The following is a 14,565-nucleotide window of genomic DNA, read 5'->3' on the forward strand; positions in this document are numbered from 1 at the left end:
GTAAGCTCACTATGGGCCTGTCTGTCTCATTCATTCTAACTAAAGATTCCAGGAAATGTGGCCTGCAGTTAAGTGGAGAGCGTAGGGGTGAGGTGTCCTGAAGAGGAATGAGCTAGAAAAGTGGATACCTTAACTCTGTGTATGAATTGGCTTAAAATCCCAAATCACCTCGGAGTTGCTCTTGCATAAGATGGACCTAACGGAGTATAATGAAGGCTTTGAAAATTGAACTAACATTCAAGCCACTGTTCAGAAAAGATGAGAAAGACCTTATAATATAAACTTAACCAGGTTGATTGCCTGCTAGGACCCGCAAAACAAAAGGTGTAACATTCCTTAGAGGATTTCAAGACAGGCCAGAGTCTCACAATATTCAAAATTGGACACAGAAGAAAGGATGGCAAGAGAATCCAGAATGTGGTCCAAAGACAGAAAACTCTTCTTCTGAGATAGTAGGAATATGTAAGAATGCCAAAAAAGCAAATGGCTGAGGGAATTAGCACATGATGGCTTCCATTTTCTTCATGAAAGTCTGAGTATGAGGATGCAGCAAGAACTTTAAAAGGTATCTAAGCTTTACAATCATTAGTGTGGGCCACAGGATAAGGAGCAGCACAGGGGACTAAGCAGTTGTGACTGTAAACCGAGTATGACTGTGATCTAAATCTATACTATTGACGTGTTTTTCCTGATAAGGCTGGGTTATTTCAGGAGCCTAAAAAGGGAAAGTACTGACCCAGGAAATCAGGGCTTGTATGGTGGAAGAACAAGAAGAGGTTCCAACCACCAAGGTAGCACCCTCAATCACAGTTAGGTACGCCTCTTCTGTGCTCAGTTAATGCCCTATGCATCCTCTACCATTAATTATGTTGCTTCATAATTATCTGCTTATGTATCAGTCCCTCTTCTGTAGACTTAAAAAAAAAATTTGAGTTCTGAAATTTGAGTTCTATGGCTGATTTACAATTGTATCTTTGATATTTAGTGCCTAAACAATGGCTAACACCTAACACGGTGTTGAATAAATGTCTGACTGATTAATTCATTCAAAACATATTTAGGAAGAGACTAACAGGTACCAGGCACCAGACTATCAGGTACTATACAGGCTGCCCATATACTGGTAAACACGTTAGGTGAGGTACCTCTCTTCATAAAGCTTATAGACCAGTGGAAAAACATGTTAAATAAATAAATTATTACAAATTGGTTTGTGCACTGAGAAGGAAAGAGAATGTAAGGATAGAGAAAAACAGAAGAGAGGAGACCTATTTTTGATAAGGTGGTCAGGACAATCTTTTCCAAGGACGTAATATTTATGCTGAAATCTGAAGGATGAGAAGGGACTGGCTTTGTGAACTAAAAAACAGAAGGCTATCCAGGGAAAGGAAAAGATATGCAACAGATTTGGCATACTCCAGGATATCTAAGTGACAATGTATGACAGCATACCTTCAGGCCAGCCTCATAAAGACAAGCTAAAAATGACAGAGAGCTACAGTTCAGTCCTGAAAACCTCAGCCCAAATCCTACTTTCTGTCTTGATGCTCCTTTTCTTCTGCTCTCTTAAAAGAGCCAAGAGGAAATATCTCTTTAGCTCTTTTATATATCCTAACAACACTGGTTGCCTGAAGGCTCTGTTGTTAAAATAACATAAAATCATAAGATAGAAATTATCCAGACAGTGATAAATCCTAGTGGGAATAAACCAGACTTCAGTTAAGCCATGGAGGAATCTCAGAAGGCCACATTATTATAACATTTTCTTGAAAAACTATAGATCTTAACTCAGTACATCAAAGCTTAGGCAATATAACCCTAATAAGCTCCAGGCTACACTCTGAACAGTTTATTTCTTGGTGATCCCATGTTATGCTCTACCAGCTTACAGACGGAGATCTAGGCCTGGCCATTGGGTGGAAGATCTTCCTGACCCCTCTCCCATAGAAACCACTCATTTCTTCCTCCCTCATGCCGTAAAAGACAACGGCCATCAGAAATATACCTCTTACAAAAGAACATACATTTTCCAACAGGCAGCAAGTGCTCCTGACAATATCCTAGGTTTCAGTGAAAGCACTAAAGTAATCTTAGGTCAGGGTAAATCTTACACACTATGACATAAAATAAGAAATCTGCTTTTTGCTCAGCCTTACCACTCCCAGCTCAGTAGGTGCCAACAATCCTGTCTAAATTCCAATACCCAGACAAAACATGAGACACACCTAACTCTGGGAAATGAACAAGGGGTAGTGAAAGGGGACGTGGGTGGGGGGTTGGGGTGACTGGGTGATGAGCACTGGGTGTTATATGCTATATGTTGGCAAATTCAACTTTTTTAAAAAATTAAAAAAACACACACATAAAAATTAATTAATTAATTAATTAATTCCATTACCCATACTCTACCTGTCTTCTGCTGGAAGCCTCTCTCTGGTGCTTGGGTGGCAGATGCTGATGGTCATCCAGACGCAAATCCTCTTGCCATCTTTCAGATGTCCCAACAGATGGCTGCTGCCTGAAACATAAGCTCTAAAAAAATACAAAAGCAGTCACCAAGGTGTGAGCAGTGACATAATGCTAGTAAAAATACTGTAGGCTGCAGTGACAGCCCTGACATACTCTACAGGTCTATTAGAATAGTCTGATACATCATGGCATAAAAAAAGACTTTACACTCCTTGCCACTATTAGGGATCTTAGCTGTATCCACAAAGCAATCATAAGTTTCTTCATTTCTAAAACAAGGATAATCATAGTGTCTATCTCCCCAGATATTGTGAGAATGAGAAATGAGACAATGAATACAAAGTTCTAGAACTATTTTGGTTATAGAAAGTGCCTAATGAACGCAAGCTGTTATTCATATTATTAACAGTATTAACAAGAGATAACACTAACAGTTGTAGCACTGTTGTTGGAAGCAAGCCCAGATCAAACTCCAACTAACTTACTTTCTGCTATTTACTTTTTACTACAGTCTGATCTACCTGCTGTCCAGCAGAACCTGGATCATGGGTATCACCTAAAACATATTCATAAGGCTCCAGAAATAACTCCTTTTTCCATCTCTCCTCTGTCATATTATGTAAGGCCTGCCCATAGTTCTTGTGCTAAAAGACAACATAAACATTGAATAACATTTGTTGAAGCAGGAGCATCATGCCAGGGCAATGGTAAGAGCTTCAGTGAAGAGGCCTGAAGGAGTTTCAACAGGTCAGAATGGTATGATACATCACAGAACTAGAGAACAGGATAGCTTTGCTCACTATTTACTGGCCTTAACACTAAACCCTTAAGTAGTTATTATATTTCCCTGTTAAAATTGAGCCAAAACCTAAGCAATTTATTCTGGGGTACTTATTCCTCACTATACTCTGCTCTACTTATTCCCCAAGAGAGGCAAGATCTTAAACACTGGGTGAAACATACTGGTGGTACTCCAGAAGCCAGTCTTCTTTCAATCTCCCATTTCTCAAAAGATGAGGGTTGCTTGATATACTTGCTCTAGGAACAACAAAATACAAAACTGTCTAAGCAGAAATGATTAGTGACAACTCCAAAATACTACTATAGGAGGGTAACATAAAAGAGTTGGTGTGCATGTGTGCTTGCATGTGTTAATACAAAATCCCCAAATATAAAGCAAAGTAGGAAAAAAAACAGTATAGTGAATCCCAATATATACATCCCCTAACTTCAATAATTAGTAACACTTTTGTCCATCTGTCTCTTTTCCCAATTTTTCTTGGACTATTTTAAAGCAAATCCCAGATTATTCTGGTACTTTTTTTTTTCTTTTGCATTGGGTAACTTTTATTCAATAGTATGTTTGGAAGTAAGGCAGCAAAGTAGTATTTTTATCATGTTGCTAGCATTTTCCCAAGGTACAGCCAGGAAACAAGCTTATGTCATTTCCACAAGGATCCTATGAAATGTCCCCAATAATTCCATACACGAACACTAAAGGTGGTAGAGTTGAGGCAGTTCTGAGGTGATCAACAGCTTGTTTTATCCTTCCTCATAACTGGTTTGCAAACTACATATCTGGTTTTGGTGTATCGCTTCAGTTGGCCAAGATTAGAAGCCCTTCAGTATTCATAAGACTAAATGCAGAAAGCCAAATATGCTCCAGGATGTGAGTTTATGCAGAACGATTTGCTGTTAACCAATCAGTATTACACAAACCCTGCCTCTTGGTCAACCCAAAGGACAGATATATGCTTTCCCACCTGGACAGACTTTAGGTTCTGGCACATTTTGAAATAACTGAAGATGTCCTGCTCTTAGCCTCACTCTGGCAGCTCTAATTCTATGTAGCCTACATGTAAACTAGCTTGATAAGCTCCAACCCGAATCTTAAGTACTTTCACCTCCGTTACTCTTTTATGAAGGAGACAGTGTTCCCCCTGTATTCTGCTCTACCTCTTCTCTAGGGGAGGCTCGGTCCTGGGTTTTAGGTTTAGCACACTGCTGATCCTCCAGAGGCAATTCATCACTTACTCCCTCTGCTCTCATAAAAGATGGCATTTGCTTGAGAAACAAGTTCTAAAGGAATAAAAATAGAAACCAAACTGTCTGACCAGGGCAACATACTAACCAGGATACTGTAGGTCTCAATGACAACTCCAGGGAAATGGTACCAGGTGAGATATTCTGATACATTTTAACTTGAACAAGGATATAATGTTTTTATTTTATGCTATTTTTTTTAAGGATGTAACACTTTTAGCCCAACTCCGTAGACCTGAATTTTTACTCCTAAGCCATGTACAGAATAGTGTTAACAAACTCCCCATATGTTTCGTAATTTAAGATTTGCCACATCTTCCTACACTGTTCATGTGGGGACAGTGGGTTTGTGGTAATACTGTGGGCTCCAGCAGAAGTTGTAGCATAATCTTAGTAAGCTAAAATAGTCTGATTCCACAAGAGAATACGAATGTGATTTATCAACCTTCTGAATGACAGAATTGATTTGACTGGTATAGGTCATCAGACCAGGGTCTTTGCACCTGTCCCTACACTTTATGTTACCTATTACCGAGGATATATACGATCCAGTTACTTTATTTTGTGTTTATTTCCTTTTTATTCTGCTTTACCTGATTTCTGATGAAGGTCTGGTCCTGGAGCTTGGGAGGCAGATACTGATGACCTGCCACAGAAAAGCCTTCCCTCTCTTCCTCACTTGACATATCAGAGTATGACTCCTTGAAGCGTACTTTCTGAAAGAAAACAAAAACATGGACTGTAAATTGTCCAGTAGCAATAACACGATAGTAATAGTGCTATAGGCTTTATTGAGAGCCTTACAGTAATTTTTTTTAGCTCGAGATAATGTGAAATATGGAATAAAACCGAAAGCCATACTTTTTGTCATTTCCGAAGTCTAGCTGAGAACAACCTTTGCCAGTTCCCAACTAAACCCTGAACAATTCAGTTCCTGCTGGTCTCTCTCCTTTTTCTGTTCTACCTTGTCCATGATGGTGGCCTGATCTTGATGCCTGTGTTGAAGGTCCTGATGGACAGCCAGAGGAAATGCCTCTCTCCCTCTTGGGCCTAACAAAATTGATGCTCCCTGCTTCAAACCTGCTTTCTAAAGAAAGAACAAACACAAGATATCAATTGTTCAGTTAAGAAAGACAGGTTAACCAGTAATACTTGAGGCTGCAGTGAGAATTCTGGCATTAACTGAGGTCAGAATATAACTGAACATGATATATAAAAAAAGAAAACACTAGACTCTTTCACATAAGCCCATAATTTACTTCCTGCTGATCCCTTGGTTCTTATTTTTGGCCTAGCTGATCTCTGGTGGAGGGATGGCCTTGGAACCTGAATAGTAAAAAATACTGCCCCACACTTGTGGGCCACTCCTTTTTCCATCTTTCAGCTGTCAAAGCAGATGATGGCTGCCAGAAATATTTTTCTAATAAAGGTAAAAAAAAAAAAAAAAAAAAAAGTAAATGGCCAGGGGTAATGTGCTACTGATAATACTTTAACAATTAATAAGAACCCTAGACTTCTGAGAAATTAATGAGGAAACTATTTTTCCCAACTATGACTCCAAATCAGCTGTAATTTAGTGCTTGCAAACCCCACTCCAAAATTTAAGTAGCTATTTCTTTTTGTTTTATCTCCTTTCCACTCTATTTTACCTGATCCCTGGGTAGAAAATACTGGTCTTTGGGTAGGAAGTCCTGGTCCCGACATCTGGGTAGAATATTCTGGTCCTTGGGTAGAAAATCCCGGTCTTTAAGTAGAAAGTCCTGGTCCTGACATCTGGGTAGAATATTCTGGTCTTTGGGAAGAACAGACTGTTCTTTGGGTAGCAAATCCTGGACTTTGGACATAATACTCTCATCTTCTAGTTCAATATTCTGGGCTTCTGGCAAAATACCCTGAGTTTCTATCTTAACAGCCTGGACTTTAGGCTCAATGGCCTGGGCCTCGGGCTCAACAGCTTGGTTTTCTGGATCAATAGGCTGGATACTGAGCCTTGGTTCAACACTCTCAGCTTCTAGCTCAACATTCTGGACTCCTGTCAAATCACTCCGGGTTTCCAGCAGATCACCTTGGGCTTCTGCAAGATAATCCTGGGCTTCCGGCAGAATATCCTGAAGGTCCTGAAGATCTAATTGCTTTTGCTCTTCCTCTTTCACCACAGCAAATAATGGGTTTTTGAACTGTACTTTCTAAAAGTGAACATAAACACCAGATATAGAAAGCCAGGTAGTAGCCATACTATAGGTTCTCCCTAAGATTACTAAAATAATCTCAAAGAGATATGGTAGTCAGGGGCACCTGGGTGGCTCAGTCGGTTAAGTGTCTACCTTCAGCTCAGGGCACGATCCCAGGTTCCTAGGATTGTGCCCCACATTGGGCTCCCTGCTCAGTGGGGAGTCTGCTTCTCTCTCTCTCTCTGCCCCTCCCCTTGCTTGTGCTTTCTCTCTCACTCTTGTGCTCATTCTCTCAAATAGATAAATAAAATCTAAAAAAAAAAAATATGATAGTCAAACAAATTACTAAAATAAAATGGGAAAATACAATCCTTGCTTGACTTAACAGAACCTAAATCTATAATCCCAAACCAGTACAACAATATGGCAGCCCTAGTCTAAATCACACTTAGTTTAATTTCTATTATACTATCTCCTTTCACTCTGCTTTACCTGAACTCTGCTGAAAGTTTTCTCCCTGTCTTCAGAAAGGAGATCCTGCTGCTGTCCCCAAAACAAATTTTCTCTCTCTCTCTTATCTACCGTAGTAGATGAAGATTCCTCAGAGTCAGGTTCCTGCAAACACACAATCAACAACAGTAAAAAAGTATCTATTATAGGTAGAAACAATGTGATTACAATAAAATCTTAGGCTTCAGCACACTATTAGGATAATTCGGTAGGTCAATATAATCAAGTATTATAAAAACAGGACATTACAAAAGAAGCATTAAGACTATATAATGAAAACTATAAAACACAGTTGAAAGAAATTTAAAAAGATCTAAATAAATGGAAAGGCATCCCACGTTTATGGGTCTCAGAAGATAATACTAAGACATCAAAAAACCCTCAGTCAACTGTTTTTCAACAAGAGTGCCAAGAAAATCCAACAGAGAAAGAAGTTTTCCAACAAATGGTACTGCGACAAGTGGATATCCACATGCAAAAGAATTAAAATACTTCCTCAGTACCGCATACAAAAATTCACTCAAAATAGGTTTTAGACCTTAGTTTAAGGACTAAAATTATAAGTTTTAGAAGGACACATAGTAGAAAATATTGATGACTTTGGATTAAGCAATGGTTTATTAGATACTAGATCAAAAGCACAAGCAACAAAAGAAAAATAGGTAAGTTGAACTACACCAAAATTAAAATTTTTTCACAAATGATAGCATTAAGAAAGTGAAATGACAACCTACAGAATGGAAGAAAATACTTGCAAATCATCTATCTGATAAGACATGTATCCAGAATATATAAAGAACCCTTATAACTCAGTAAAAACCAAATAACACAATTAAAAAATCAGCACCACATATGAATAGACATTTTCTCCCTAAGAGACATGTAAATGGGCAATAAGCATGTGAAAAGATACTCAAGATCATAAGTCATCAGGGAAACACAAATCAAAAATACAGTGAGAGGGCAGCCCCGGTGGCCCAGCGGTTTAGTGCCGCCTCCAGCCGAGGGCATGATCCTGGAGACCCGGGATCGAGTCCCACATTGGGCTCTCCCTGCATGGAGCCTGCTTCTCCCTCTGCCTGTGTCTCTGCCTCTCTCTGTGTGTTTCTCATGAATAAATAAATACAATCTTTAAGAAAAAAAAAATACAGTGAGATATCACTTCACATCAGTAGGACAGTTATAATAAAAAATATGGACAATAATAAGTATTGGAGAGGATGTGAAGGAATCGGAGCCCACATATATTGCTGATGGGAAACAGCCTGGCAGTTCCTCAAAATACTAGTTAGCCTATGACCCCAAAATTCTATTACTAAAGGAATGAATATCCACACAAAAACATGTACACAACTGTTTGTAGCAGTTATTCATAAAAGCCAAGCCATCAACTGATGGATATACCAAATGTGATATAGCCATAAAAGGAACATTATTCAGCAATAAAAAGGAATGAAGTACTGATATATTCAACAACATAAAACATTATGCAAAGTGAAAGAAGCCAGTCACAAATGACCATTATATGATTTATTATATATATTATTAATGAAATAATTGATGGAGATGAGGGAATAATTAATATCCAGGCAAAATGTCTCAAATATATATATGTTTCCATTTAGAGGAAATGTTTAGAATAAGCAAATCTATAGAGACAGAAAGTAGATGAGTGGTTGCTTAGGACTAGGAGGAGGGAAAGGAGGGTATGGGAAGTGATAGCTAATGGGGATAGGGTTTCTTTTAGAGGTGAAGAGATTGTTCTAAATTAGATTATGTGGACAGTTGTATAAACCTGTGAATATACCAAAAAAATCACTGAAATGTATTACTTTAAATAAATGAATTGTGTGATATATAAATTATATCTCAAAACTTAGGAAAAAACCAATACTGGACATTAGAATCTTAATCCTTAGCGGTGCCTGGGTGGCTCAGTCAGTTAAGCATCTGCCTCCAGCTCAAGTCATGATCCCTGGGTCCTGGGATTGAGCCCTGCATTGGGGCTCCCTGCACAGTGAGGAGTCTGCTTCTCCCTCTCTGTCCCTGCTCCTGATCTCGCTCTCTTGCACATGTTCTCTCTCTCAAATAAATAAAATCATAAAAAAAAAACAATCTTAACCCTTAAATCCAAACTTAATTAGCTGTAGATGGCTCTAACAAGCGATTATCTTTCCCCTCTATTCTTTATATTTCCTTTCCTGATTTTCTATAAATTTCTGGTAATACAAAGTAGTTAAAAGACCAAAGATCCTGATGGACCTAAAGGTCAACTGTCCTGTTGTTCCTATATTTATTTTGAGGGGTGATGGTTTACTACAAAGTGCTTTCTGGAAAAAAGAAATTAATACAAATATAAATGGTCTAGAGAAAGTAATACGCTCATGATACTAAGTTGAGTTTTTAGGAAGATCTGGAATGATTTTAGCAGATTATAGTGGTTGAATAAAGAATAAAGAAAAACAAATAGTGAGGTCTACTTCAGATTTACAAACAAATCACTCACACATCAAACATGGAGTAAAATAGACTGGTAAGAGAATATATTAACTTTATAAATGACAATTTATCCCTATCCCCACCAGTGACAATTTTAGTAGGCTTATGATTTTGTCTTGGTGACCTAACAGTATGCAAGCAACTGTATCTTCTATTTGTATCTCTAAATCTGGAATAACAATAACAACCAGACAGATTCTAAGGTCAGTAAAAATAAGTCTAACAAGGAAATGAAACCAGAGTTCAACCAGGTTATTGATTGTGTCCTTTCTGACTGGCAGATTTCCACTTCACACAACTGAGGGGCTAGAAAACTATTCAGATTTAAGGGAAAGTCCACATACATGATATAAGAAATTAGATCATTCTCATTTCTATGGAATAGATTTGTTTCCAATGTGTTAGCTGAAAAATACACATGCATTCTTTGGAAGCTGCAGTGAGTCTGAATTGATCATCACCATCATCATAATGAACTACATTTAAATGGCATCTTTGTTATACACAACTGGTTTAAACAGGATGTTATCTTAGACTTAATCCTTTTCCCTTCTACTGAATGATTATTTCAGTCAGACCTGTAAACAGTACTTTTTCTGGAAAAACATCAACTGAAAGGTTTGAAAATGTTCCACACAATATAAAATAGGAGTGTCTAGGATCTGATAACCCTTTTTTTTCTGGTTTACTAGAATGTGTCCAATCACTTCATTCTAACCATACTCTGGAGTCAGTCCAATGGCACAAAATGTAGTTGCCAAATTCACAGGTATGAAAATTGTAAAAAAAAAAAAAAAAAAAAAAAAACTAAGCCATTTAGAAGAATTTAGGTACAAAAGAAACTATCTTGAGAATCATAACAAGGCAATGCTAGAAAAAGGTAACCATACTAAATGCATCTAGGATGAAATGCCATATGTGATATACACCCATGCCCGCTTGTTTTTTATATTTAACTATAAATGTCTTAATTATCACTGAAGAAGGAAGCATTATAGGTTAGTATTCTACAAACTGCAAACATATAAGAGACAAATGTTTTTGATGGTTCTGTTGAGACACGTAAGGAAAAAACTATATATATATATATATATATATATATATATATACACATACATATTTAGGAAGCAAAACTAAGAAAGAATAAGAGACAGAGGTGATGATGGCCAAAAAAAAAAAAAGAGTAAAAAGGATGAAATGGTCCATTTTACTAGATGTTGTCTATCAAAACTTGAAATTAATGCCAAAATGAGTAACCACAGGAAAATACATGAGTTTGGGGGTGCCTGGGTAGCTCAGGCAGTTAGGCGTCTGCTATCTGCCTTCGGCTTGAGTCATGATCTCAGGATCCTGGGACTGAGCCCCATATTGGCTCCCTACTCTGTGCTTCTCCCTCTCCTTCTGCCTCTCCCTCCCCCTCGCCCCCCACACTCTGCTTGTGCTCTTTCTCTCTCCAATAAATAAAATCCTAAAAAAAAAAAAAAAAGAAAATACAGGAGTTTGTTTTTAGCATCCAAATTTGTGAACACTGAAATAAACAGGCACAGAACAATGGCATTTTACAAGTATAGCCTTAAATATCCTTTTAAGTCTAGTTCCACATTTAGGTTCCAATTATTCATTCTAACCTTGTATTTTGAATTAGCGCTAACAAGAAATAATCAGTATTAAAAAAAAAAAAAAAATCAGTATTAAAAAAAAAAAAAAAATCAGTATTAACCTCTGGGTCCATTTCTTTCCAGGCTTTCATCTCTGCACATAGCATCACTCCCTATCTCTTTATTTAGCTTTATTTTTTTATAGCATTTATCATTTGAAATTATATTCTACATTTATTTGCTTATTATTTGCTTCCCTACTAGCACAGAAGCTCCTTGAGGGATCTTTGTCTATCTTTTCTTCATTCTAAAAGTCCTGCTTCTAGAACAATGCCTGGCAACTATAGACATTCCATAAATATTGGCCGAATAAAGTTTTTTCAATTGAGAATATATTGTGTATAATCTTGTATTCTACTTTTTTCACTTAACTTTGTACCACAAACACTTTCCCTTGTTTTCATATATACTCTGAAAGCATGATAATTTTTAAAATGGCTATACATAGATACACTGTAATTTTTTAACCATCCCCTACTATTTGGATATTTTAGGTTATTTCCAACGATTTTTACAGTTCTCAATACTGTCGAGATATAAATAAATCTTTATCTGTACTTTTTAAAACAATTTATTAGAAATGAATTTACCTCTTGAGGGGGAAAGGTTTTCCTTCTACCATCTGGGAACATTGATGCATTTTTTTTATTCACAGTCTTAAAGGATGCCAGCCGGTGACGGGCCTGTTTCATGGTTTGACTAAGCTGCCAGGCAAAGGGAAGAAAGAGCAAACAAAAACAGGCTAAAGTTTTAATACCAAATTCACCAAGTGTTCCAACAGGAAAACAGGCCCCTATTATTAAAAAAAGCCAGACCTAAGACAAGAGGATTATCTGCAAAGGAGACTTTGTCTGCTGATAGTATTTTTACAACATGATTTTCATTACTCTAAAATACTGTATTTCATAACTTGATTTAAGTTCTGTTATTCAAATTTTTTTAACAACATATGCTTTGTATTAAGAGTGTACACAAAAATATCAGAATCTTTATCAGGATAAAAAGTCTGAATTAATAAACTTAGAAATGATTGAGCAGATACATTCCTTACCTTCCATTCATGCTCTCAATAAGGAGTTATTTCTTCAACTAGTCCTTGCATGCCTAATCACTTTTGTCACTCCTTGCTAGAAGACTCCATTCCCAGTCCCTCTAAATTCTTTTTTCCTATTTATAAGAATCCCTTCTTCACCCCTAACTGGAAGACTGTAGCTCTTAAGTCTTTTTTCAAATCCCCCTTCTTCCAGAAAGCCTTTCTAAGTTAATTCAGAACACAAATTCAAACATCTCAACCCATTTGTTTCAAGTACTCCAAGTAACAGCTGATAATAAGTATTAATATTAAATACATTGACTTTGTGTTCATTCCTTCTATCTAGTAATTTTAGTAAGCACCTATTTTGATTTCTTTTTCAGAGAATCATAGCCTACCTATTTTTCACAAATCTGCACAAAATGTTCCCTTAAAGAAAATACAGAAATGAACAAAGTATGATTTTTTTTTTTTAGGCTGAGCTCTATATCCATCATGTGGAAGAAAAGCATATCCCTACTATACTATTCAGTAAAATTATGGCAAAACCAGGACCAGTTCTAACCCATCCAGTAAAAGTTTAATGATATCAATTCTCCCTTGAAGGCAAATCATAACCATGATTTACAACTATAAATAATAAACACCTTGATTTTTACTAATAGTGAGCTAGGGATAAAAACACTCTCACTACCAGTGCAGTTTACTTACAGTGTATCACCTCTGTTTCATTCTTGCTTCTAAAGGTCTACATCTCCAGTCAGAAAAATCAGCTTGAAACATCACTCTTTATTCTGCTAAAAGGAGGACCTCTAAATTGGGTTAGCAGAGTGGCTAAAGGGGTCCAGATAGAGATAATCTTATTGCAAAAAGAGATACATGTGCAGCTGAGGTTATGGAAAATACAGAGCCACACATATGTCTGGTCTTACTCATTACCAAGTATGGTAAATGTTATTGCTTGCACAATGTGACCAAGGATTCAAAATACCCATTGTAACAGATCTGAAATAAGGATACATAATCTTCTTCTCCCATCAACTCCAAACCTCTATTAGAGTCACAGATTGATTTTAGTCCCTTAAACAAAATATTTCAACTGGTCCAATGGCTGAAATATACATTATAATTTTTCCATTTCTCTATCATTACCATAACCCTTCATCAAACCTCAACCTAAAGACCCTTTCAAAGACCAGCCATGAGGACTGTAATAGGCTGAATAATAATATACACTCAAAGACACCAGGTCCTAATCCCTGAAACCTGTAAATGCTACTTTATAGGGGAAAAAAGGCCTTTGCAGATATCAAGCCTTTAGAGATATTATCTTGAGATGAGATAATTTTAGATTATCCACATTGGCCCTAAATGCCATCCCAACTGTCCTTATGAGAGAGAAAGAGAGGAAGATTTGGCATACAGAAGAGGAGAAGGTGATGTAAAGATGGAAGCAGGGATTGGTATGATATAGCCAAAAGCAAAGAAATGCCAACAGACACCAAAAACTAAAGAGTCAACGATCAAATTTTCTCCTAGAATTTGTGGAAGGGGCCCTGCTGACACCTTGATTTCAGCTCAGTGAAACTGATTTTGTGAGGCACCTGGGTGACTCAGTAGTTGAGTCTCCCACTTTGCCTAGAACTGCCCAGCTTTAGCACTGGAGGTCTCGGATCATCAGAGAAGGGAAGGTGTGTCACCCTATGAGAACAACTGAATCAACTGTTAGTAATTAAATAATAGTGTGAAGATCAAAGATCCTATGCTGTGTGATCACCAGAGCTACCTCAGATTCAGAAAAACTATCCAGCCACAGACTCCTTAAAAGAGGTTAGATTTGTGTGTTTCTGATTCTGCCTTTATTATCCCACACATATTCTTTTTTTTTTTTTCCTCCGTCATTCAGCTTTATTTTAAGTGCTGGTTTTTGGTTCCCCAAGAGCTGCATGAGTGGTAGTCCTGACCACCTGACTGGGGACTGGGGGTCCACACATATTCTTAAAATAAAAGGAATTCTTGCAGTCAAAGAGCCTAATTCAAACAATAGTTTGCCAATGATAGATTACAGAAAACTTAACAGGTTATTTCATATTGCTTAAACCTTTCTTAACTGCCAAAATGAATTGTTATTTCCAGGGTTGAAAAAGCTGGAAAACGTGCATTATAGAGAGAAAAAAAGTAA

The 14,565-nt window shown here is 37.2% G+C and overlaps 1 protein-coding gene across 8 annotated transcripts in view; it reads right to left on the minus strand.

Annotated features, from left to right (window-relative positions):
• The window catches only part of CCDC15 (coiled-coil domain containing 15), an 80,197-nt gene that overhangs the window by 55,524 nt on the left and 10,108 nt on the right, over positions 1 to 14,565 (minus strand). For 6 of the 8 annotated variants that reach the window (XM_041771514.1, XM_041771510.1, XM_041771511.1 and 3 more), the window contains 7 exons: positions 11,941 to 12,054; positions 7,176 to 7,298; positions 6,162 to 6,698; positions 5,477 to 5,599; positions 5,106 to 5,228; positions 3,433 to 3,507; positions 2,410 to 2,532 (listed from right to left, as the gene is read on the minus strand). In XM_041771514.1, the coding sequence (XP_041627448.1) occupies positions 2,410 to 2,532; positions 3,433 to 3,507; positions 5,106 to 5,228; positions 5,477 to 5,599; positions 6,162 to 6,698; positions 7,176 to 7,298; positions 11,941 to 12,054 (1,218 nt within the window). The remainder of the gene's footprint in view (positions 1 to 2,409; positions 2,533 to 3,432; positions 3,508 to 5,105; positions 5,229 to 5,476; positions 5,600 to 6,161; positions 6,699 to 7,175; positions 7,299 to 11,940; positions 12,055 to 14,565) is intronic. The other 2 variants (XM_041771513.1, XM_041771512.1) reach the window with 2 other exon arrangements.

The sequence above is a fragment of the Vulpes lagopus genome, chromosome 10 (assembly GCF_018345385.1).
Source record: "Vulpes lagopus strain Blue_001 chromosome 10, ASM1834538v1, whole genome shotgun sequence".
In the NCBI taxonomy this organism is placed as follows: domain Eukaryota; kingdom Metazoa; phylum Chordata; class Mammalia; order Carnivora; family Canidae; genus Vulpes; species Vulpes lagopus.